Raw genomic sequence first — 27,395 nt, 5'->3', positions numbered from 1 at the left:
ACCCCACTCCAGTACTCTTGCCTGGAAAATCCTATGGACACAGGAGCCTGGTAGGCTGCAGTTCATGGGGTCGCGAAGAGTCGGACATGACTGAGCGACTTCCCTTTCAGTTTTCACTTTCATACATTGGAGAAGGAAATGGCAACCCACTCCAGGGTTCTTGCCTGGAGAATCCCAGGGACGGGGGAGCCTGATGGGCTGCTGTCTATGGGGTCACACAGAGTTGGACATGACTGAAGCGACACAGCAGCAGCAGCAAGTATGGATAGAAATAGATTTGGGGACTGCTAATATTAAAGTCTTTTCATACTGTTTATGGGGTTCTCAAGGCAAGAATACTGAAGTAGTTTGCCATTTCCTTCTCCAGTGGACCACATTCTGTCAGATCTCTCCACCATGACCCACCCGTCTTAGGTTGCCCCACGGGCATGGCTTAGTCTCATTGAGTTAGACAAGACTGTGGTCCCAGTGTGATTAGATTGACTAGTTTTCTGTGAGTATGGTTTCAGTGTGTCTGCCCTTAGTATGATCTAATTGTTTCCAACACAGAGGAGACTTTAAACCTAAATTACCATAGCCTGGTGTTATCTATATAAATCCATCCCATAATTGTGGGAGATTTTTTCCTCCTTTGCTGAAACTTTTCTTGTTGCTCTGATTGAGCTTGAGTAATAGAAAAAAAGCTCAAATTTATGGCCAGAGTCAGAGCAGACATAATTAATTGGCAAGGAGATCCAACTAGTCCATTCTGAAGGAGATCAGCCCTGGGATTTCTTGGGAAGAAATGATGCTAAGGCTGAAACTCCAGTACTTTGGCCACCTCATGCGAAGAGTTGACTCATTGGAAAAGACTCTGATGCTGGGAGTGATTAGGGGCAGAAGTAGAAGGGGACGACAGAGGATGAGATGGCTGGATGGCATCGCTGACTCGATGGACGTGAGTCTCAGTGAACTCCGGGAGTTGGTGATGGACAGGGAGGCCTGGGGTGCTGCAAATCATGGGGTCGCAAAGAGTCGGACACGACTGAGTGACTGAACTGAACTGAATATTAAAGTGCTGGTGTGAAGGTGAAATGATCTGTGACACCTGTTCCAAAGATGGTGGAGATGAGGGGAGGGTGGTCATACAGGCTATAGGGGTGGCTTCCCAACTGAAGATAAAGAAAAATGAAGTTCACATAGGTTTGCTCTGTATCCCACTAGTCATTAATCCTGGATAAGGCTTGGACCACTGTATCTTGAAAGAATGCTGGTTCTGTGGACACATTTATTTAGAAAGTGCCAGAGCTGGTCAAGGCTTTGAGCCAGATCTTAAAGGATGGTTTGGTCAGTGGAAAAGGGGTTCGTTCAAATCAGAGGAAAGCTAAGGGGTGAGGATGACTCTGAAATTCTCACTCAGACAAATGATGGGCAGTGCTGCCAAGATAATGGATGGAGGAGATGTCAGTCAAAGTCATGACAAACGTGGTATCTGGCCATGCACAGGAAATCCTTCTTCAAGACACTGGAGGACCTTAATCAGAGTTACTGTCTCAATCTGCCTTTATCCGTATTTACGCAATTGCAATGTTCCTATAACTTTCTTATGGGTACATTTGTGACTATCCTAGAGCTTCAGTCTTTATATATTTTCAATATGTTATTGACTATAATGGGATGTCATCTACTGAGGGCTGAGATGATCAATTCTGAGAGAACTCTCCACAAGCAGGAACTTTATTTCAAATGCTTTACTGTCAGCTTTAGATAATAGGTAGGCTGCAATCTTTCTTTTTCATGGGGCTTTCCAGGTGACTCAGGAATAAAGAATATCTGCCAGTGCAGGAGATACAAGAGATGTAGGTTCAATCCCTGGGTCGGGGCTTCACTATTTTGCCGGGAAAAGCCCATGGACAGAGGAGCCTAGCAGGCTACAATCCATGGGACTGCAAAGAGTAGGACTGAGTGACTGAGCACACATAATCTTTCTTTTTCATGTCTTACAAACACCTAATGAGTCTGTGGATTCATATTTAGTACATGAGGAAATTAAGGCATTAATCTACAGCGTCTTCAAGGATGTAAGGAACGGTTGCAAAACTAAGAGGTAGTCATAGCCCAGATGCAAAGAACAAAAATGAACACAGCAGCGAGGTTACCCAACCCCAAATAAAGACAATGTGACTTGGTAATGAAAAGCTACATTGCCATACACGTGGTCTAAAACTGAGTAACTGAGAACATGTCTCTGAAGAGCAAAGGAAAGCAAAATGGCTCTTTAATAAATTAAATCAATGTCTCTCAAATTATGGGTTTTCTAAATTGAGCATTTCCCAAAATGTGCTTTTCCCAATGCCTATTACCAATGAAAGGCACTGAGAAGAGCAGCTGCAAAGGAAAACTAACTTCATTTAACCCAGAGCTGATCAAACTTATTTGACCTGGGAATGCATTTTTCATGGAACATCTATTATCAAATCCCTAAAAGGTGTGGGAATGTTGAATTAAGAAACCAGTTCATGTGGTGCAACCACTGCGGAGAATAATATGGTAAACTAAAAACAGAGTTGCCGTATAATCCAACAGTCCCACTCTTGGGCATATATCCAGGCAAAACTATAATTCAAAAAGATAGATACATGTATGCCTAAGTTCATAGTCAGAGAAGGCGATGGCACCCCACCCAGTACTTTTGCCTGGAAAATCCCATGGACGGAGGAGTCTGGTGGGCTGCAGTCCACGAGGTCGCTAAGAGTCGGACACGACTGAGCGACTTCCCTTTCACTTTTCACTTTCATGCACTGGAGAAGGAAATGGCAACCCACTCCAGTGTTCTTGCCTGGAGAATCCCAGGGACGGGGGGGCCTGGTGGGCTGCCGTCTATGGGTCGCACAGAGTCGGACACGACTGAAGCGACTTAGCAGCAGCAGCAAGTTCATAGCAGCACTATTCACAATAGCCAAGACACGAAGACAACCTAAATGTCTATCTACCAGGAATGTGTAAAGAAGATGTGGTATATACATTCGATGAAATATTACTTAGCCATTAAAAAAATGAAATAATGCCATTTGCAACAACTTAGATGGACCTAGAGATGATGTACTAACTGAAATCAGTCAGACAGAGAAAGACAAATACCATGTGATATTACTTGTGTGTGGAATCTAAACTATGACACAAATGAACCTATGTGAAATGGAAATAGACTCAAAGACATAGAGAGTAGACTTATGGGTGCCACGGTGGGGCGCTGGGAGGGAAGGACTGGGAAGTTTGGGATTAGCAGATGGAAACCATTACATGTAGAATGAATAAACAACTAGGTCCTGCTTTGTAGCACAGGGAACTATATTCAATATCCAATGATAAACCATAATGGAAAAGAATATGAAAAAAAATATGCATGTATAACTGAATCACTTTGTTGTATAGCAAAATTAACACAGCATTACAAATCAACTATACTTCAATGATTTTTTTTTTAAAAAGCACAGGACAACATATGTTGTAATTGTCTTCACTCAACATGAGAACCTCTGATGCTTAACAGAAGGATTTTATCCATTAAAAAAAGAAAGCAATCCATGGTTTAATGTCATGGTGTCTGGTGTAGCAAGGTGATCCATACATGCTTATTTTTTAACTTTCAGAGTAGTTTTTTTTAATAACAAAGTCATTTGTCATCAAGTTTTTAAGTAGATTTTTTAAAAAGTGAAGTAGCAGTGATCTTCAGAATCAGGATAAAACCTTAGAATTAGGAAGAATGTGGCTTTCTTAACATCCACTAAAAATAATTTAAGAAATTTCTACCATCTCATGACCTGCCCAACCCAGGGATAAATTATTCCCTCTAGTTCCTCAGCTCATAGTTCCTCTGAAACTGTTAATTCTGCTTAGATGACTTCTGAGTGTGAGTGAAATTTAATTATCTCATTTTCTTTAATAGCAGAGTGCAGATTAATTGCTTAAGATGAAGAGATGGCTGTTCCATGAGTGGAAAGGTACAGAGTCCTTGGTGCTCAAGATATGGCCATCAAGGTGGAAGCTTTAACTGTAGAGCCTGTGAAAGTGCATATTTACAGAAAAGACAGAGCTTTTATTCATATAACATGATTTTTAATTTATGTTAAAATTTATTTGGTTTTGTGGAATGAGAATAAAAGTGTTTATCTGGCAAACAGCAGTTCAAATTTTGGCTTCATCACTTACTAGCTATTTAACCAAAGGCAGGTCTCTGAGCTTCAGTTTCCTCTTTGTAAAATGGCATTAATAGCTAAGCAAATTAGAATAAAGTCTTTGTCATTTTAGCATTTTGAAATCTTCAGGATGAGTGCAGCTTACCATCTTGCTCCCCTCGAGCAAAGCTTCCTAGCAGACACACACCCCCATCCCACTCACAGTTCTCAAGGAGAGCGATCAAGTCAGAAAACAGATCGCTGACAATAAACTGAGATACACACACTCTTTCCTTCTCCCTGAAATGGAAACGCAGAACTAAGAACCACCAGGCACACAGGACAACTGTGACATGAAAAACACAGAGCAAAGGAAACACAAACTGACCCAGAAGAAACAGAAAGACCATTACGGAACAGAAGACAGCACTAAAAACACTCTAACTGGACACAAAGGTAGAGCAGACATGGATACCAAGGAGGGAAGGGAGGGAGGGGTCGGGGGTGGGAGTGTCCTCCACATGCTGTGCTGTGCTGTGCTGTGCTGTGCTGTGCTGCACCAAGTCACTTCAGTCGAGTTCAACTCCTTGCAACCCTGTGGAATGTAGCCCGCTAGGCTCCTCTGTCCATGGGATTCTCCAGGCAAGAATACTGGAGTGGGTTGCCATGCCCTCCTCCAGGGTATCTTCCTGACCGAGGGATCAAACCCGCGGCTCCTGCATTACAGGCAGATTCTTTACCACTGAGCCACCGGGGAAGCCCCTGTGTATACACTACTATGTATAAAGTGGATGACTAATGGGAAGTGACCATACAGCACAGGGAACTCTATTATGCTCTGTGGTGACCTAAATGGGAAAGAAATCCAAAAAAGAGGGGATATATGTATTTGTATAGGTGATTCACTTTGCTGTATAGCAGAAACTAACAATATTGTAAAGGAATCATATTCCAATTTTTTTAAAAAGACTCTAATTAATATGCCAAGACAATTTTGGAGAAAATATAATGTCCTTAAAATGAGAACAAAATGCTAAGAAAAGAAATGATTAGAGAATAAAAGACAGTATTTGCAGATTAAAAAAATAAGACTGGTTAAAAAAACTTTTTAGTTAAAGAAAAACTAGAAAATAAACCCAAATACTCTACTCTCTTAGAGTATAGGGAGAAAAAGACAAGGAAATTTAAAACTATGAGAAAGAAAATTAGTCTAGAAGATTTCATATACAGGGTTAGAGATGAAAAAATAATTTTTTAATAGTTGAAGAAAATCATCAAAGTTTAAGGATAAAATTCTTCAGAAATAAAAGAGGTTTCTGAATGCCCAGAACAACTAAAGAAAAGAGAGCCATACCTAGACACGCCTCTGATGTGTACCTAGACAGTACTCTGATGAGTACTGAGGATATAAAGAAAACTTTGTCTAAAGGGTTCTATGCCCAGACAGGCATGAGTCAAGCATGAAGGCAAGACAATATTTTCAGACAAAAACATATCAGAAAGTTTATCTCCTATATATTCTTTCCTTTAAAAGTTTTTGGAGATATATCTAGAAAAACAAAGGGCAGAATAAGAAGGATATTGTGGGGTCTAAGAGTCTATGGTTCCAACCCAGAGTCCTGATGGCAGTGGAAGAAATTTCCAACATGACAATTGCACAGCAAGCTTAGAGGAAGGAGCAGAAGGGTGGTGGGGAGATCGGGGTGGAGGTCTCCAAAAAGAAAAGACAGACTTGGGGAAAATTAATCACAAGGGCAAATAATGCAAGAAAAACAACAGCCACCAGGGATCAGTGGTAAGGTGAGGAATGTGTAGTACAGCTGAACACATAATTCACACACGAAGCAAACTAAAGCGTGGCCATATCGGAGGATATAAACAAAAAGAGAAGATTCATGACCTTGATTCTAGAAGCATCATCTCTTCACTGGCCCATGGGTTAGGATGTAAAACTTATTAAATGACTTGATCAGTGGATGGAGAGCCATGGAGACTTGGCTGCAACCACAGGACAGAAGTGTACAGTCAATGTTGATCCCAAAAAGTGGAACATGGAAGGTGGAGAAAGCGTAGGGGCAGCTTCATCTTCTAAAGTGAGGAATAGGAGAGATAATACTAACACAAGTTGAAAGAAAGTGAAAGTGTTAGTTGCTCAGTCATGTCTAACTTTTTGGAACCCCATGGACTGCAGCCCGCCAGGCTCCCCTGTCCATGAAATTCTCCAGGCAAGGATACTGGAATGGGTAGCTATTTCCTTCTCCAGGGGATTTTCCCTACCCAGGGATCGAACCTGGATCTCTTGCATTGCAGGCAGATTCTTTTCTATCTGAGTTACAGGAGAGCCCATCAAAAATTGATGGATTGAGAAATGCAGAATTAGTATAATACTGAAAAATACAAATATAAACACAGGAAGAACAAAGATAATAATATGTCAAACACTCTGAAAAAGAATATATATATATATACACACACATATATACTGCTGCTAAGTCGCTTCAGTCGTGTCCGACTCTGTGCAACCCCAGAGACGGCAGCCCACCAGGCTCTCCCGTCCCTGGGATTCACCAGGCAAGAACACTGGAGTGGGTTGCCATTTCCTTTTCCAATGCATGAAAGTGAAACATGAAAGTGAAGTTGCTCAGTCATGCCCGACTTTTAGCGACCCCATGGACTGCAGCCCACCAGGCTCCTCCATCCATGGGATTTTCCAGGCAAGAGTACTGGAGTCGGGTGCCATTGCCTTCTCCGATATATATATATATATATATATATATATATATATATATATATATATAACCAAATCACTTTGCTGTATACCTGAAACTCACAAAACATTGTAAATCAACTATACAATAAAAAAAAAGTAGTCCTCTGTGATGAGCTAGGGTGTGGGATGGTGGTAGGGATTTTATATGACAACCAGTGACGATGAGCTCAGCTGTTGGACCAAGAAGAAGCTCCAAAGCACTTCCCAAAGCCAAATTTGCACCAAAAAGAGATCATGGTCACTGTTTGGTGGTGTGCTGCTGGTCTGATCTACTACAGCTTCCTGAATCCTGGCAAAACCACTACATCTGAGAAGTATGCTTAGCAAATCGATGAGATGCTCCAAAAATTGCAATGCCTGCAGCCGGCACTGATCAACAGAAAGGACCCAATTCTTCTGCATGACAATGTCAGACCACATGTCACACAACCAAGGCTTCAAAAGTTGAATGAATTGGGCTGTGAAGTTTTGCCTCATCCTCCATATTCACCTGACCTCTCATCACCCAACTAAGCCTTCTTCAAGCATCTCAACAACTTTATGGAGGGCACACGCTTCCATGATGAGCAGGAGGCAGAAAATGCTTTCTAAGAATTCATCTAATCCCAAAGCATGATTTTACGCTACAGGAATCAGCAAACTTATTTCTCATTGGCAAAAATGTGTTATTTTAATGGTTTCTATTTTGATTCTTAAAGATGTGTTTTAGCCTAGTTGTAATGATCTAAAATTCACAGTCTGAAACCGCAATTACTTTTGCACCAACCTAATCATTGTAATGGTACACAGAAGAATAGAGGTGGCCATGTGTAGTGGTGGTTTCCTTGGGGACGTGACCAGTAAGAGGAACCTGAGGAAGATCCAGCCAGGTGAGGGAAGAGAGCTCCGGGCTGGGGAGCACTTGCACGATTTCAGGCAGAGGAAAGACCTGGTGGCTGGGGTAGACGGCGTGCTGTAAGGAAGCTCCGTGTGAGCCTGGGAAAGGGGAAGAGCCAAGTCTAACAGGGCTTTGTCGGCCACATTTTAGGATGCTAAGGATTTACTCAAGAGATGCTGCATAAGCACTGTGACTTGTCTGTTATCAATATCACACTCGAGGCTGGGAACTCCTGGCTCTGGGCATGTACCCGAGACGAGAGCTTCCAAGTGGGCTTCCTGACCTCTTGGGAAGGGACTCAGCTTGTGGGTTTGCTTTTCAGGATCTAGTAACTGAGCTACCAAAGAAGAAGAAAACGTTCTCAGATAACTGAGTGGAATGCGTGTGTGTGCTCAGTTGCTCAGTCGTGTCTATTTGCGACCCCATGGACTGTAGCCCACCAGGCTCCTCTGTCCATGGGATTCTTCAGGCAAGAGTACTGGAGTGGGTGGCCATTCCCTCCTCCAGGGGATTTTCCCAACCCAGGGATCGAACCTTCATCTCCTGAGGCTCCTGCATTGCAGGCAGATTCGTTATCGTTGAGCCACAAGGGAAGCCCCTGAGAAGAATCCACATATCCCACACACTGTGTGCTAACTTGCAGACCCCTAATGGGAGGAGCTGAGAACGCTGAGGGAAATGGCTGGATGTCCCCATCACCAGGGTGCCAGTCCTCGTCAGGATGCTGGGACCCTGTTTCAGCAGGAAGCAGAGGAACGTGCTCAGGGCCACTGAGGCACTGATCAACAGCAAAGAGCTCCATTCAAGAAGCTGGAGGCACATTTACGGGGCTCTCTGGAGCCTGGGGCTGGGCCAGATGCCAGCAAGCACTGCACAGATACAAGCCCTACCCTAGGAAGTGCCTGTTCTTGGAAGACAGAAATAGATGTGGGTGAACGCAGATCCAGATTCTCACAGAGCACAAATGCTGCCCAGGGATTAGGCTCGGCACTCCGGGAAGCTGAAAGAACTCTTCTAATTCACTGGGGTCCTTGTTAGTGCATCGAAGCAGTAATTTAGTCAATGACAAGGGTTCACAGCGCTTTCTAAGGCACTTAACTTACTCCCAGGATGTTGGTGGCACATCAGGGGAATCCAGCTCACTAATCTTTAACACTTGTCATAATTATTTCTCCTTCCATAATACTATTTTCCCCCTGAGAAATGCAAAATTATTACATAAGTAATGTAGAAATATAAGTCTGTGAGTTTTTTTTTTAATAAAATGTAGTCAGAGACCCCGGGGAATTTTTTGTAACAAAAGCCTCACAAATCAATTATATTTTCTCATTTCGGGTTCTGATAATTGAATATTTTATTTTGATATTTATTTAATTTCCTTCCAAATGAAAAGGTGGAGTTCTGTTGACACACTGAGAAGGGAGGGTATTATTAATTAAGGTTGTTTAAAGTCGAAGATGAAAACAGTGTTGGTGCATATAAATGTGCTTCAATGAGCTGTCAGGATGCTCCAGGAGCTTGCAAGGACCTTGGTGGTGATCCTGCTTGGAGGGACAGGAGTGCTGTGTCCCCGTCCTTGGTAGGAGGTAACTCTGCATTCACAGTTCATCAAGTCAGAGAAAAAGTACCCAATGCGCCCAGCCGGGTGTAGTGATGGCTAAGGAAAAACAGGTTCAGAAAGGTTGAGGACACTTGCCCAGGACCACACAGCTGCTTGGTGGCAGAGCCAGAACCAGATGGGGGTCTTTGATTCCTGGTGGCACCTATTTGTTTTCTATTTTTATCTATTTGGCTGTTCCAGGTCTTAGTTGCAGCATCCGGGATGATCTTAGGTGCTGCGTGCAGGATCTTTAGTTGAGACATGTGGGATCTAGTTCCCTGACCAAGTATCTAACCCAAGCCCCCTGCACTGGGAGCGTGGAGTCTTAACGGCTGGACCACCAGGGAAGTCCCCGCAGTGGGCACTTCTAACTGACACCCTGACCCCGGAATCTACTTGGCCTGACCTCTGAACGTCAATCGTTGCTCTCCATCCCTGCTACTGCACAAGTGTTCTGAATGTCTGCCTAAACAAGGCCTGACAGAAGCAGCCCAAGGAGGGTGGTCCCTGCTCCCAGCTTGATGCTGGTGAGTTAGCCAGGGGCATGGAGGACTCCAGGATGGGGTGCAGCTGAGGGAGGGGCCGGCATCAATCAGCAAACGATCATGGAGCAGGTAGATATTGGACCCTCTCTTGCTAGCTCCCTTCCTCAGCTGGGGACTCCTTTATAATAGGTGTGAACGGTACCCCTCCTAGCTCCCTCTCACCCATTCTCTCTCTCCGCCCCCCTTCCTTTGCCCATTCTCATGGGAACAACTATCCAGAGGCTTCTGGTGTTTTTAGTGGTTGGTTAAGGATGACCAGAGCGACCCATCCATGAAAGGTTAATTTCAGAGTTCAAGCAATGAGTTTTCCAGAGCCTGCCTCTTCCAACTGGTGCCACTGGAGATAAGTAAACGATACTTACTGTTATTGGGCCCAAAGGATACTTTGAGTACAGAGAACTCTGATCTGTCTGCCTAAGTCAACCTCCCGTTCTTTTCTTTATTCCCTGTGATGCCAGAAGGCAAAATGGGAAACAAGGGCCAAATTTACAAAGAGACCAATTTTGCTTTGACAAGAAAGATTTTCAAGTCATTGAAATTCTTTGGAAAGAAAGAAATGGCAGTATTCAGGGGCTATGAGCTTTCTGTTGTCAGAGATAGTTAAAGAGAGAGGACAGTTCCTTATCAAAATATGCTGCACGAGGAGAGTATGGTTAGAATCTGTGACCTCTAAGGTCTCAAGGCTCACATATCTAATTTGTTTATCCTTCCTATGGACACATTTCTGGAGTTTGGTCAGAGGTCAGGGGTCAACAGTCAGGCACCTCCAGTCCATCTGTCGCCTTGGCTAACCCAGGCTGCTCATGCACTCCGTCCAGCCAGGAATATGCCGGCTGCAGCATGGAAGAGGACAGCTGGGAAGACCACGCGCTAAGGGGTCAGAGCTGCCTGATTTCAGCTACACCATCACCATGCACAAACTTAGCAGCATCAACCACTTAACCAAACCAAAGGATTCATTTTGATGAGATTCTAAAACAAGAATCCCTAATGATTCCCCCCACTTAGAGTCACAGGAAAATGTGGCAGGAATGTCATCGTATCATTTGAATGTGTACCCACTTGCCAATTACTCTGGGTTGATGCTTCCTGATGTAAACAATCAACTGAACATAAAATCCAAATCATACATTTGACACTTTATCCAAGACCAAAAAAGATTGGTTATTTGGGCAAAAACATCAGCCTCATAGTTTTCCTGGCAAATGTGCTATTACTAAGTGGATATATATACAGTTGACATTATGAGCAAGTAATGGTCAGGCCATTCCAATGGGCAATTTACTCTCCAGGAAAGTGACAGAGCTGGTGCTATATGCACGCTCTTTTCCAGGCTACTCAGAATCATTTAGAAAATTACTATTATTATTCACAAAATGCTCCACCAATGTGAGGAATTAACCCTCTTCCCCAACATGTCTCAATTACTTGTTCTTCAAGTAATAAGCATGTTAAAGCAGAGGTGAGTCCAGAGTCTAAATAGTAAAAAAAAAAAAAAAAAAGTTACTTTTCACTGAGTGCTTGGTATGTCCCAGGCACTGTGCATTTGTGAACAGGGACTAAAATCCAGCCTCATGAAGTCTTCACAGCAACCCAGATGCATTATGTCCCTATTTTAAATGAAGAGTAAGCTGAGGCTCAGAAATGAAAGTCACTTGCCGCCCATAACAGCCATCAAAAAGTCTACAAACAATAAACTGGAACGAGTTGGGGAGAAACAGGAGCCCTCCTGCACTGTTGGTGGGAGTGTGAATTGGTGCAGCCACTGTGGAGGACAGTATGGAGGTTCCTTAAAAAACTAAAAATAGAACTACTGCACAATCCAGAAGTCCCACTCCTAGGCATATACCCAGACAAAACTATAATTTGAAAAGATACCTGCACCTCTATATTCATAGCAGCACTGTTCACAATAGCCAAGACATGGAGGCAACCTAGATGTCCATCAGCAGAGGAGTGGATAAAGAAGACGCGGCACATGGACACAATGGAATATTACTCAGCCATTAAAAGAGGGAAGTAAGGCCATTTTCAGCATCTTAGATGAACCTAGAGGTTATCATACTAAGTGAAGTAAGTCAGACAAAGACAAATATCACATGATCTCACTTGGGTGGAATCTAATTTTTTAAAATGATACAAATGAGCTTATTTACAAAACAGAAACAAACTTACAGATACTGAAAACAAACTTATGGTTATCAAAGGGGAAATGTGCGTGGAAGGAATAAATCAGGAGCTTGGTATGAACATGTATACACTACTATATACGAGATAGATAACCAACAAGGACCTACTGTATGGCACAGGGAACTGTACTCAATACTCTGATAACCTATATTGGAAAAGAACCTTAAAAAGAATGAATACATGTATTATTGAAGCACTTTGCTATACACCTAAGGCGGCTGCTGCTGCTGCTGCTAAGTCGCTTCAGTCGTGTCCGACTCTGTGCGACCCCATAGACGGCAGCCCACCAGGCTCCCCTGTCCCTGGGATTCTCCAGGCAAGAACATTGGAGTGGGTTGTCATTTCCTTCTCCAATGCATGAAAGTGAAAAGTGAAAGTGAAGTCACTCAGTCATGCCCGACTCTTAGCAACCCCATGGACTGCAGCCTACCAGGCTTCTCCGTCCATGGGATTTTCCAGGCAAGAGTACTGGAGTGGGGTGCCATTGCCTTCTACCACCTAAGACTAGCTAAGACTAGCACACATTATAAATCAACTATATACTCATAAAATTATTTTTTAAAAAAGGAACAATTCGCCCATGGTCAAACAGCAAAGTACTTGATGGGTGATCATTAACATCCTTTTACTGGGAGGCAGAGCTGGGAGGGGTCTCACGTTCATCAAAGCCTTTACACTTGGCCTCTTTGTGGCTCTCTCATGACTTGTACCATCCATGAGAAGGAAGTGGGTCATGGCCACGTGTCACTGGCAGGAATCCTTGTCCTAAGGGAGCCATACTGTGTATGTTACACTTTCAGGAGCTCCCTATCGTTTAAGAGCATGTAGCACCCAAAACAAATGATTAAGATGTAGTCTCCCAAATTGAATAGGTGCGCATAAAAGATTCTAGAAGTTCACTGATACATTCCGTGTTCATGGAAGCCATGGTTAGATTCTCAGTTGCAAATGTCATCATTTCTAAAGCTGACGGGCCCAAGGCTGCTGTGTGGGCAAGGCTCCATGCCAGCTCTCCATTCCCCAGCACCAGAGATTTATGCCACACCAAACACTCCCCTCACCAGGCCTGGCTGGTGTTCATGCATAAGAGACACCTGTTCCTAAGGGTGCAGCCCCATGGACACAGGGCTCCGTGAGACACTGGGTACGTTGTGAGAACTGAAGAAAAGGTGTCTGTTCCTTCGGGCAAATTGGGTCGGCTGGGTCTTAGTCCCTATCCACACACTCAGCTGTGTGCCCTGTGCCGGAGGCTGCCTGCCTACACAGATCTTCCTACAGCGCATGGTATCTTCTGCTGCTGCTAAGTCGCTTCAGTCGTGTCCGACTCTGTGCGACCCCATAGAGGGTAGCCCACCAGGCTCCCCCGTCCCTGGGATTCTTCTGGCAAGAACACTGGAGTGGGTTGCCATTTCCTTCTCCAATGCATGAAAGTGAAAAGTGAAAGTGAAGTCGCTCAGTCGTGTCCTACTCTTAGCAACCCCACAGACTGCAGCCTACCAGGCTCCTCCATCCATAGGACTCTCCAGGCAAGAGCACTGGAGTCGGTTGCCATTGCCCTCTCCATGTGTTCACTGCCTCAGAAAAACAAGTCCTGCATATCACAAGTTCCAAATAGTGGTTTCCAGGAACTCCAGGTTTTCTGGAGTTCTTTTAGGAGGCTTGTAAACAAAATCATTGACGCAGTTTAGGGCGGTGAGATTGTTGGGCTATCTTGTAGCTGCCTTGAGCAGGTGCAGCCTTGAGAACAACCCAGCTTAGGCACCATCAGGACCACAGAAGTGTCCACGGAGGGGACGGAAGGGTGTTTGTTTGCCAGTCCAAAACACTAAGTGCTCACTTTTTATTGCTAAACAAAGATTGTTGAGCATCTCCTAAAGTACGAAAGCATAATTTCAGGCCAGACAACAAAAAGGTTGAATAGTAGACTCATAGGGCCTCCCCAGTAGCTCAGTGGTAAGTAATCAGCCTGCAAAGTAGGAGACGTGGGTTTGACCCCTGCGTCAGGAAGATCCCCTGGAGGAGGGTGTGGCAACCCATTCCAATATTCTTGCCTGGAGAATCCCATGGACAGAGGAGCCCGCCGGGCTACAGTCCATAGGGTCACAATGAGTCAGACACGACTAAAGTGATTGAGCACATACTCACGCATACAGTAGACTCATAAAACTAATGGCCAGAAATTCCACACTAACGTTTTCAATCCAGAGTTTCTCAGACTCCAGATGGTAAAACATGCTACTTAATAGTCAAAAAGATGGACTCAAGAACCCGGTCCCCCAGCATCCCTGTTTCTTTAGGAAGAGGGAGGCCTACTTCTTCCATGACACTCGGGCCCCACGGTCACCAGGCTGAGGAGCCGTTCTCTCGGTGTGTCACTGGGCGTTCCCTCTGCCCTTGAACCACTCAGATGAGTATGATTTCCAGGTTACTATTATTGACATGATGTAAGAGCAGTTTTCCTGGGTGAGGCTGTCTCTTTAAATAGATTTCTCAAGAATTAAACGTCTCCTGCAGCACCTTCTCTTTATTATGTTTATGAGTCAGTGAGGGTGAAGTGGTGCACTCCAGGGAAACAGTGAATGAATGGATGGATGAAGGGATGGATGGATAAAATAATGAATAAACATCTAAAAGCCACATCTGCATGTCATGTGTGGAAACACTGAGATAATGATATTAAAAGTTAATGGTTATCTCAGGGTGTATGCCCAGTAGTAAGACTGCTGGGTCATAAGGTAGTTCTATTTTTAGGTTTTTAAGGAACCTCCATACCGTTGTCCATAGTGGCCATACCAATATATATTCCCACGAACACTGCAAGAGGGAAAACCATAATTCAGAAAGACACATGCACCCCAGTGTTCATCGCAGCACTATTTACAATAGCCAGGACATGGAAGCAACCTAGATGTCCATCAACAGATGAATGAATAAAGAAGATATGGTACGTATATACAATGGACTATTACTCGGCCATAAAGAGAAACAAAATTAGGTCATCTGTAGTGATGTAGCTGGACCTAGAGTTGTCACAGAGAGTGAAGGAAGTCAGAAAGGGAAAAACAAATATTGTATATTAGCATATACATGTGGAATCTGGGAAAATGGTATAGACGAATCTATGTGCAGGGCAGGAATAGAGACACAGACATGGAGAATGGACTTGTGGGCACAGAGGAAAGGGAGGGTGGGCAAGCCGGGAGAGCAGCACTGAGGTATGCACACGGCCACGTGTGAAACAGCAGCTATGGGAAGCTGCTGCCCAGCACAGGGAGCCCAGCCTGCTGCCCTGTGGTGACCCAGAGGGGTGGTTTGGGGGAGGTGGGCGTGAGGCTCTCGAGGGAGGGGATATAGGCCTATTATACATGCAGCGGATTCACGTTCTTATACAGCTGAAACTAACATAACATCGTGAAGAAATTATACTCTAATTTAAAAAATAAATAAAAAATTTTTAAAGCCCCATCTAAAAGTTATGTGTGGCATTAGGAGATAGGAATATTAAAAGCTAATGCTACTAAGCACCATCATAGGCCTAACAGTTTTCTAAGAAAGTATGTATATTTGCTCACTGAATCCACCTGGTTTCCCCTTTTACAGAACTGAGTAACTCGCCTGCCAACCGCACAGCTGGTGAGATTTTTCTTCTGAAAAGCTTACTAGGCTTTTGTATTTTTTTCTTTTCTGAATTTACTTGACAGAGCTCTTTATATATCTGAAACAGTACTTGCTCATAAAAATACTGAAGTATTTTTCAAAGTTTGCTGCTCATCTTTTCACTGTGTGTTTTTGATACAGTCAAATCTATACTTTTATTTATGCTTCATTTATTCAGTATCAGGCTTACAAAAACCTTTCTCACCACAAGATTATTTCATCTTCACCTGAATTTTTCTCTGGTAATTTTCAAGCTTTATTATACGACATTAGAATATTTCTAGAACATATTTTGGTTTAATGTATTAGGTATGCCTACCTAGACAGCATATTAAAACAGCAGAGACATTACTTTGCCAAAAAAGGTCCGTCCAGTCAAAGCTATGGTTTTTCCAGTAGTCATGTATGGATGTGAGAGTTGGACTACAAAGAAAGCTGAGTGCCAAAGAATTGATGCTTTTGAACTGTGGTGTTGGAGAAGACTCTCAAGAGTCCCTTGAACTGCAAGGAGAGCCAACCAGTTCATCCTAAAGGAAATCAGTCCGGAATATTCATTGGAAGGACTGATGTTGAAGCCGAAACTCCAATACTTTGGCCACCTGATGGGAAGAACTGACTCATTAGAAAAGACCCTGATGCTGGGAAAGATTGAGGGCAGGAGGAGAAGGGGATGACAGAAGATGAAATGGTTGGATGGTATCACTGACTCAATGGACACGAGTTTGAGTAAACTCTGGGAGTTAGTGACGGACAGGGAAGCCTGGCATGCTGCATTCCATGGGGTTGCAAAGAGTTGGACACGACTGAGCTACTGAACTGAACTGATGCATCTACTTTTATTCTCCTCCCCACCACTCCAACAGTTAAGACAGTGTCCCAGTATCACTTAATGAAAAGTTACTTGTTGAACCATTCACTTACTCAATGAATATTTATCCAGAACCTACCATGAACAGACATTTTTCTAGGTCCTGGTGATAGATTACATTCTAATGGGAAGAGGCAGATACTGACAACTAAACATACAACACATTAGATGATGTTAAACACGACAGACCAAGAGGGGCTGGAATGGCTTTCTTGGTCAAGGGTGATCAAGGAAGGTCTCTCTGAAATGGAGACATCTGGGTGGAGACCTGAAGGAGGTAAGAGATGACCCAGGCACCCAGGCAGGGAGTGCCAGGCAGAGGGAACCACAAACACTGGACCAGGAGGTGGGATTACATTTGGTGTATTCAAGTCATGGCAAAGAGGCCACTCAAACTGAAGCCATACCACTAGTTAGGGAAAAGGAGGCCAGAAGTCAGACGGGTGGCAGGAGTCAGGCTGTGTAGGACCTGACAGGTCATGGTAAACACTTTGAATTTTGGTGCTCGCTGAGTTGAGCAGATTGCATTTCCAAATAGGACCTCAGCAACATCCTCTGCACTCTTCTGCATGGCCACATTGCCCTGCCTCTGTCAGGAAAGGCTGTCTCTCAACCTCTGAATCTCAGCTGGTTTGCTAACTGCTTTGGCCAACAAAATATGGCAGAAGGATATTGTCCCAGCTCTGGTCTTGTGTGGCAGCTTCTTCTTCCTGCCTCTTAGAGCTCATCACAAAGGGAAAAGTGCACGAACCTCAGGACTGGTAGTCTGTTCAAACTGCATGGAGAGCCCTGGAAGGGGAGAGGTCACCAGGCGCCAGGATGTGACTGAAGAAGCCACCCTGGAGGGGGCCCTCCAGCCCAGCCCACACTAAACTGCCCCCATTCATGAACCACGGGATCTTGAGCAGAACGGAAAGGTTGTTTTAAGCCACCATGTTTTTTTGGGGGTACTTGATTATGTAGCTTGAAACGGTGAGGTAAGGATGCCATGGGAGGGTTTTGAGCAATCATCTAATTTGACTTCAGTTTTACAAGAATTCCTCTGTCTCTGTGCTGAGAACAGAATAAAGAAGGGAGCATGTTTGTGGAACAGGTGAGGGACCCAAGAGGTCGAGTGCTAAGAAGGGACTCAATCTAGATACATTTCAAAGGACACGTGGATGGGATCTTCTGCTGGATTAGATGTGGGTTGTGATAGAAAGAAGTGAAGGATGGCTTCAGAGGGCAGGCCTGACCCTGGAAGAATGAAGGGGGCTTCTGCTGATGTGCAAGGAAACGACAGGAGGACCAGTGCTCGGGCTAGGGAGATCAGGAATTCTGTTCTAGACAAACGACGACTGTGAGGCTGGACACACACTCAAAGTGGAGACTCTGAGTGGAGATGGAGAGTGAGGTGTCCAGTCAGAAAAGAGGTCAGGGCTGGGAGAAGTCATTTCGGATGTCGCTGGTGTTTCAATGGTGTTGCTGGACCAGATCACACGGGGAGTGAATGCAGACACAGAAGAGGTGCTGGAGGTCTGAGCCCTGAGCACTCCAGCATCTTACACGCATGAAAGAGTTGGAAAAGGAGGATAAAGAGGAAGAGAAGGATGTTCTGGAGGTAGAAGAAGGTATTTCAAGAAGAAATTAGGGACTCCCCTGGTGGTCTGTGGCTCAGATGGTAAAGAATCTCCCTGCAATGCAGGAGACCTGAGTTCGATCCCTGGGTGGGGAAGATCCCCTGGGAAAAGGAATGGCTACCCACTCCACTATTCTTGCCTGGAAAAGTCCATGGAGGAGGAGCCTGGCTGACTACAGTCCATGGGGTCACAAAGAGTCAGACATGACTGAGCAACTAACACTATATCTGATGGCCCAGTGGTTAAAAATCCACCTTGCAATTCAGGGGACGTGGGTTCAATCCCTGGTTGGGGAACTAAGATCCCACATCCCACAGAGCAACTAAGCCCGCATGCTGCAACTATAATGCCTGTGGGCTCTAAAACCCACCACAAAGACCCAGCACAACGAAAAAAAAAAAAAAGGGGAAGAAATTACTGTGTCAAAGCTGCTGAAGATCAAGCCAAATGAAGACTGACCATTGATTCTCAATATGACTGTCCTCACTCTTGCTATTACTGATTCCAAAAGGTGCTTTTATCACCGGGTACATTTGCATGTGTGTGAGAGCCTGTGTGCGTACTTTCTCTTCTCTCCCACTCATCTGTTTATCCATCTGGAACTATGTGACCACTGAAACTTTCATAGCTGACAAGACAAGCACCATGCCTGCCCCCACCTTTTCTTCAAAAAGATCATTGCTATTCTTTAGAATTTTAGATTGGAATTTTACCAAGTTCCTCCCCCACCAGTGCACTGGAAATCTTTTTACATACTTTTTGCATACAAATTAGGTTGGTGAAAGTTCATATTGCTTATCTAGTCTCCATATGCTATGTGTTTCCAATTATATATTTTATGTCCCTAAGTAGATGGTTTTTTTTTGCAGAGGGGGTAGAAGTCTCATGTATTTTAAGTTCTTTTCTAGATATTTATACTGCAGTGACTTTTGTGAATTAAATCCCTTCTTACTGGCTATTTTTTGCCTTAAGAAACCTATCCATTTTTGTATAAAGAACTCTCTTATCATTTCTAATGATTTTACACGTGATGCAGACAGATTTCAACCCTTTTGCTATTGTCATGGGCAAGACAGCTTTGGAATCACAGAGCCAGTGGATAAGACTGTCTGACTTTGTTGATAAAATCACTCCTAGTTTGGAGAATGGGACGTAATGTGTCAGGATTTCAAAGTGTTTCCCAAAGAACTCCGATCCCCAGGTGCTCTGAGAATGACTGTAGCCATACATCTCAAACTGTCCCAGAGAGCCCCAATTTCCAATATTTTTTCCCTTTGTTAATCCATGAGTCAGACCATATGTCCTTTGATCTTTGCTTCAAAAAATATTGCCACAGTATTTAGAAACAGGGACAGCCCAGACAAAGTTAGAACATATGGGATGTTTTTCCTCTGAACCCCTAACTTTCCTCTTAGAATTCTTCCTGGTGCTGTGCGTTGGGTGTGTACATGTGCATGCCCACGCGCACACACACACCAACACACACACACTGACACACAGTGGTGTCCTGGAAGAAAAAGATGCCATTCAAATAATACTACATGTGCTGCTTCTGCGCAGCCTGGACTCAGGGTAGCCCAAAAGCCAGCTGGGGGAAGGGTTCAGAGCTGGGGAGCCTGGGTTTGAGCCCCACATCTGACTGTGTGCACTCGGTGGACAGGTTGCTGAACCTCTTGGAATTTCCGTTCTCTGTATGTAGAAAGCGTGTGTAATATTTAACATTGTGGGGCTGTTGTGGGGACTCAGAAAATGACTCTAGAGTGCTCAGCACAGGTAGGAGCTAGGGAGATACGCCTATTCCTTTGATTTACAAGGAGGTTCCATATTATTGCTCAAATCCCTAAGGAAATTCTTTGGTCTCCTACTCTATTCCCTGATGTAGAAGCAAAGTGACCAGAATAAATGAGGATGCAGGAAGCAGTGGGGCTCAGTTTCCTGAATCTCCCTGGTGTGCACTCGTCTGTACAAGTGAACCACCAAAGGCTCATCTCTCCCAGTGACAACCAGCCCGCTTCCACTCAGAGACTGTTGTGCAAGAACCACTTGTCACCTTTCGCTGTCCCCGTTCAACCACCCACCCCTTCCTACTGTGTTTCCAGTCTTCCTCTGGGAGGCCTCCCTGTGCATAGCTTGAAGTCAAATGAAGGGATCTGACCTTTCCCTGGGGACAGACATGTGCCTGACACACAGCTCATCACCCTCCCCTTCCTGGGATCCTATAATTTATGTACATGGTGTGCCAACATGCGGACAGTTGTGGTCTTGTCTGCTACAGTGATGGCTGCATTACATGGCCCAGCCCATGCCCACGTTTCCACTGCCATGGTTCTTCCTGGTATCTTACTGGTTCTGGCTACCTGGCCTTCAGAGCTCCTTACTTGCTATTCTTTAAGCCCGGTCAGCCTCCAACATTGTTTCAAAAGATGGCTTTTTTGGAATGAATAAAGAAGCTGCAGTACATATATACAATGGAATATTACTCAGCCATAAAAAGGAACGAATCTGAGTAGTTGAACTGAGGTAGACAAACCTAGAGCCTGTTATACAGAGTAAAGTAAGTCAGAAAGAGAAAAACAAACATCATCTATTAACACACACATATGGAATCTAGAAAAATGGTACTGATGAGCCTACTTGCCAGGCAGGAATAGCACACAGAGGATGGGCTTGTGGACACAATGGGGGAAGGAGAAGGTGGGACGAATTGGGAGAATAGCATGGAAACATACACATTACCATGGGTAAAATAGATACCTAGTGGGAAGTTGCTGTAAAACAGAGGGAGCTTAGCCTGGTGCTCTGTGGTGACCAAGAGGGGTAAGATGGGGGGAGCGGGGAGGGAGGCTCAAGAGAGAGGGGATAAATGTATACATATAGAAACCAACACCACATTGTAAAGCAATTATCCTCCAATTAAAAAACAAACAAACAAAGATGGTCTTTTTGTTCAGCACCACTCAATGTGGTTTCTTTCCCTTGAAACAAGAGCACGGTCTGATGCAGCCAGATTCCCCAAGAAAAAGAAGAAAAGGAGGCTCAATGCACTCCAAGAGTTCTCTCTTACTGTGGTCAACCTCCAGGACTTGGGAGAAAGGTGAAATCCTAAAACATATCACTAAATGGGACAGGACCACCAAGCTGAAGTTAGGCATCACCATGTTGGAGAGGATCTGCGAGTAGGAATGCCTTTTTATCATCAAAAAGGGCAGGAGGATGGAGGGAAGAGGGGTAGCAAAGGGCAAATTGATACAACCACCAACACAAGTTCCTGTATGCTTTTAGGAGAACTTGAGACAATTTCTTTGGGGGAGCTGGGGGAAAGGAAATGCTCGACTGGCCCCTTCTTGCTTACTATCCATCATCTCAGCATTGCTCCTCGGCCCTGAGAAAGCCGCCACGGAGTGTTTCACTAGTTATCTGATCGTCATCCTACTTAACGTGCTTCATGGTCTGCCGGCGGATGGTAGTTTAAGCAGAATCTAATTGGTAACATATTGTCGATTGAATTAAGTGCCATATGATAGAGATTTAAATCCTGGTAATTTTTCCAGAAAGAAAAAAAATAACCTGTCAACAGGCTACAGCAGAGGAACAGCAATAAATCAAATTGTCATGTTTATTAGTTATTGCAGGAGTCTGGTTGTCTTGTACTCATTATAATCCCCCATTTTTAGCACCGATAAAAACTATAAAGAGAAATATTTGTGCAAGGTGCTTTTTAATAGGTCTATGTTTGCACACAAATACCTGCTTGTATTTTAATCATGAGAAAAATGAGGCTATTTCACTTTAAAAGGAATTCTGACTGTTTGTAGATGAAGGATAATGTGTTTCATCTTTTATGAAGCAGTGTTTTAAAACATTGGGATTCAACTCACTAATAATCAAGAAAAGCAAATAAAACCAATGAAGTAGTGCCATTTGCTTATCAGGTTTGCAAAAATTAAAAGAACTGATTAAAATGATGGCACTAAAGGATTTGCAGAACAATCTCTGCAGTTTAATTTGGAATATTTAAAAATGGAAATAAATTAATTTTTCATATATGAGTCTAGTTTAATGAATTAAGAAATGTCAGTACCAAAGAGTGCAAAGTAGCCATTTGGAAGAATAAGTTAAATCATACTTAATGATGTATTATGAAGAATCTACATCACTTGTATTTTCTTTTCACCTCACAGAGTGTTGCTTTCAACATTTCTTCTTACATGATTCAGAAATATAATAGCTATAGAGTTACCAGATGATTCAGCAATCTGACCCCTGGGGATATATCAGGAAAAGATGAAAACTCTGATTTGAAAAGATACATGCACCCCAATATTCATAGCAGCACTATTTACAATAGACAAGACAAGGAAACAATGTAAGTATCCACCAACTGATGAATGGATGAAGATGTGGTACATATATACAATGGAATACTACTCAGCCACAAAAAGAATAAAATAATGTCATTTGCAACAACATGGATGGATCTAGAAGTTATTATAGTAAATGAAGTAAGTCAGACCAAGAAAGACAAATATCATGATATCACTTAGATGTGGAATCTACAAAAATGATACAAATAAATTTATTCCAAAACAGAATTAGACTCACAGACATAGAAAACAATTTATCATTACCAAAGGGGAAAGGCGGGAAGGGTCAATTAGGAGTTTGGGATTAACAGATACACACTACTATATATAAAATAGATAAACAAGGACATACTGTATAGCATATTCAAAGTCTATTAATTAATAACAGAAAAGAATCTGAAAAAGTGTATGTGTATACATATGCATATAATACATATGTATATATGGAAAGAGAGAGATACATATATAACTGAATCTTTCTGCTGTATACTTGAAACACTGTAGATCAACTGGACTTTACATAGCATTTACATATGTAGCATTTTACAATTTAATAGCATTTTATATATGCTATTTAATAGCATTTTACATATGTAGCTTGGCTGAAATCTCATAAAACCCTACAAACTAAGTAGAGCAGGTTATTTTACCCCCTTTACAAATAAAGATACCAAAATGTGGAAGAAAAAATGACTTACTGAAGGAGTCCCATGGCTGTCAAAGTCAAAAGGCTGGGTGCAAGCCTAGGGGTTCTTCCCCTGAACCACAGAGTGGAACAGAGGGTCTGGAAATTAGAGACCAGCATCCAGCTCCTGCCACAGCTTTAACTCTCAGCGTGACTTTGAATCTGGTTCTTAATTTCCTGGGACTCAGCTTCCTCACCCACCACATTCCATTACCACTTAGCTCACACTGTAGAGGAGACACAGGGAGCTAGGAGCAGAGTCTGCATGCTTAGACCAGCTCTCAGCTTTCTTCTTCAATAGGCACCATCACACAAGGGATCTGAGCAATGATATGAGCAAAGGTGTGTAACACGGGAGCACACGCTTTCCACATGAGAGGCACTAAGCACAGCCCATTTACCATCACTTGGCTGTCACAGTTACACCTGTCTGCCTTTGGCTGCTGTGCACATGGACATACAGCATGTGTAAGAGCTCCAGAGCTCATGGAATCAAATTCCCTGAATTCAAGCGCTTGTTCCTCTCACCAGGGGGACTCGTGGAGGGCTGCCCCTGCTCCTTCCCCATCTGCTCACAACACCCTGCAGGTAAAGGACTGCGTGTTGGTGTCATTGCTCTGACTTCTTATGTGTCTCCCCAAACACCCAACCACACAACCCCCTTTCCCACTACCGATCTTTTCCTCCTACCATTTCCCTTCACATCTGAAAGCTTAACTGCACAGAACATGATGCCAACAATAACGATAATGCTGGCCACTAACACTTAGGAGGCCCTTTCAGGGCATCACTCTTCCAAACACTTCATAGGTGTTAGTTCATCTAACCCTTATTTAGATGTAGACTATTATTGTAGGGACTACTACTGAACCCAATTTACAGATGCTGGAACCCCAGATGCAGGTGTAGAAACTTGCCCAAAGCCAAAGGAACTGTTCGAGTTGGGATTAGAACCCAGAAGTCTAGCCAATGAGCAATGAATATATTTTCCATTTCCAAATGCAAAATAAATAAAAATATGCATGACATAACTGAACACAAAGTTTGGGTAATGCCCACAGCAAGGGAACAGCAGTACAGAAACAAAAACTAAAACCTTAGAATACTGAGTCTTTCTGCTATCGTTACTCTAAAAACCTCACTCTCATGAGACGGGAAAGCTTGAAAGCCCTACGCAAGGGAGGGTGCTCTTCTTCAATTTTGCACCCACAGCCTGATGCTTTGGGCAGAAAGCATAATTTTCTTAACTGAGGGTTCAGTGTGTACACTCAAGACTCAAAGAATGAGCAGGCTACTATCTGTTGATGTGGGTGTGAGTTAACATCTCGTTAGTTCAGTCGCTCAGTCGTGTCCGACTCTTTGCGACCCCATGAATCGCAGCACGCCAGGCCTCCCTGTCCATCACCAACTCCCGGAGTTCACTCAGACTCATGTTTATCGAGTCAGTGATGCCATCCAGCCATCTCATCCTCTGTCGTCCCCTTCTCCTCCTGCCCCCAATCCCTCCCAGAATCAGAGTCTTTTCCAATGAGGCTAGATGTTAACTCCTCCTCTGAAGGAGTTAACATCTAGCCTTTAGCTAATTCTTGCTGCAATATCAGGCCCCAGACTACTTGAGCAATTCCCATCCCCTGGGATTTTCACCTCTTTGAATAAAAGGGATTATAAAATACATATCCAAACATGATTTCACTTTTATATTTGTAAGACCTGCATAGCAAGGAGTTCACATATAGGGAAGAAAATCCTTTATCACATGATAAACTCTCTAGTTTCAAAAATATGGTCGCTATTGCTCTTTTGTATTATGTATGAGTCTTTACGTGTCACATGTGTGTATGCCTGTCTGTAAACATACTGCTGCGTGTACATGTGCATGACGGGTGTACTCACATGCACACACACATACGATTCCATTATCACTTAGCTCACACTGCAGAGGTGACACGGGGAGCTAGAAGCAGAGTCTGGACAGACTCCATTGTGCACACTTAGACCAGCGCTTAGCTGTGATGATGTGCTGTGCAAGAAATAAATAGTGCTGTTGACCCCCGCCCAGGAGGCGGCCTGAGCCATTTCTTCAGGACCGGTGGTGGCCTCAGCGTGAGCCCTGCACACTTGATCCCTCCTGGGCCCAGGTGTCTGAGACCGCTCACGGGCTCTCTATCTGAGGCGTAGCCAATGGTCTACGTGGGGTTCAGACACACTCTTCCCGATGCCCACAGGCCCAGCCAGCATCTCAAAGGTGGGTGCACACACTCACACCCAGGCTGTGCGTTCTCTACAAGCTCCCCCCGTGTGAGTTCTGTGACCTTTCTGGACTACATTCCACATCTGCTTCCCCAGTCGGTGTGGCCACTCACTGAGGCTGGGTTCTGTCTATGGGGCAGATTGAGAGTCCCCACTACCAGGCCCTGATGAGTTTGGGCCAGGCTCCTCTGAGTCACCCCCTGAAGGCTGCAATGGGAGGGTCACTCCTTTTCCATCCAAGGTGGCCCAGAGAGTCAGACCTCTTTGGCTTGATCTTACCTCTCAACACACACGCTCTTTTTCTTTTTCTCCCAAATTAAGTTGTTCAACGTCTTCCTTCTGAGGCTGAGGGTGCAGCTCCCTTCTCCCTGGCAAGCTTTCTGAATGGCACTTTCCGTATAAACAGGAAGAGTGCATGTGGTCACCACTGAAGTGTGCAGGTGTTGATAGAGGATGTGAAAGTGTGGAGGCGAGTGATTAAACCAGCCAATGGCGTTTCCCCACCAGGCATGCAGCCAGCCTCCTCTCACCCACAGCAGAGCAAGGGCGACCAGAAGGCTGGAACCAGCAGCCCGGGCCCCCTTCTGGGGGGCCATTTGACACAGAGCAGAAGAACATGGTCAGGGAGGCCAAGGGAGAAGTTCTCAGTTGCTCTGCTCCTCTCCCTAACTCTAAATAAACCCTTTAAAAGAATCCCAGGAACAGCTTTGAATCCCTTAAATATAATATATTCTTGTCATCAGGTATGCTGACTTAGATGGGCTACTTAACAGAAAGTCTGCTGGTTTCCCTAAACTTCCTGGGCATCCAAGAGACCACACCAAAAGCTGTATCCTGCCTCTGGACTGGAATAAGTCTTCTAGAACTTTCTAGGGCCCAGATGCACTGGCAGAGGAGAAAGAACACTGGATGAGGAATCAGACACCCCGAGGCTGTGTGCTTGGAGGGCTTGTGCCTCCCCACCTCCCCCAGTAGGGCTCCCTGCTCCGTGCCCTTGCCTCTCTCCCTGCCCTCGCCCCATCTCTAAAGTCACTTTCACTAATGTCACCAGGAAGCTTAGGCAATGGATGCTTTTTCAGTTCGTCCCTATTTGTTCCCCAGGAGTGTTGACACTCGCGAGCACTTCTTTACTTCTGGAACTTTCCCTTTGCCCCATGACTCCCAACTCCTGGCTGTGGTTGGTAATTTCTGTCACTGTCAGGCTTCCATTCCTCTGCCATCACCTTAAATTCTGTCCTTCCCGGGCTCCACCCTCAGTGCACAGGTTCACGTTCCCTGAGCAGCCTCTTCTGCAATCTAGATACTGCTTTCCAAAGCCGACATCCACCTAGTCCCATCTCTGCTGCTCCCCCAGGGCATCTCCCAGGCATCAGATTTAACCGTTTGAATGAAATCCTGGTCTGTAACCCACACCTGCGTCATTTTCCGTGTGGCTTGTGAAACCCTTCCTGTCATCTTCCCAACTTGCTCCTTGATTCCTCTCCTGAGCTTGCCTCCATCTGGTCTGACCTTGGCTAATATGGCTTTTTCAGGCTAGACTCTCACTTTCCTTATCCAAACAGGGCCCTCCATCCATATCCTCAGGATGGGTGAACTTCTGGACACACCTAGACACTGCCCTACTCACCCCCATGCCCATCCCAGTATTGGCCACACCAGTTCAGTTCAGTCACTCAGTCGTGTCCGACTCTTTGTGACCCAATAGTCTTCCCTGTCCATCGCCAACTTCAGGAGTTCGCTCAAACTCATGTCCATCGAGTCAGTGATGCCATCCAACCATCTCATCCTCTGTCGTCCCCTTCTCCTGCCCTCA

At 44.3% G+C, this 27,395-nt stretch overlaps 1 protein-coding gene across 1 annotated transcript in view; it reads right to left on the bottom strand.

The window, feature by feature from the left end:
- The window catches only part of AFF3 (ALF transcription elongation factor 3), a 632,195-nt gene extending 606,017 nt beyond the window's left edge, over window positions 1-26,178 (bottom strand). Inside the window, exon 1 of the mRNA XM_086327945.1 lies at window positions 25,862-26,178. Coding sequence (XP_086184071.1) covers window positions 25,862-26,178 — 317 coding nt within the window. The remainder of the gene's footprint in view (window positions 1-25,861) is intronic.
- Between the last annotated feature and the right edge of the window lie 1,217 nt (window positions 26,179-27,395).

The sequence above is a fragment of the Bos grunniens genome, chromosome 11 (genome assembly GCF_055505025.1).
Source record: "Bos grunniens cultivar Pamir isolate PY7600 chromosome 11, Bosgru_T2T1.0, whole genome shotgun sequence".
Classification (NCBI taxonomy): domain Eukaryota; kingdom Metazoa; phylum Chordata; class Mammalia; order Artiodactyla; family Bovidae; genus Bos; species Bos grunniens.
The sequence above is the reverse complement of the archived record's forward strand: the minus strand, read 5'-3'. Positions and strand labels throughout refer to the sequence as shown.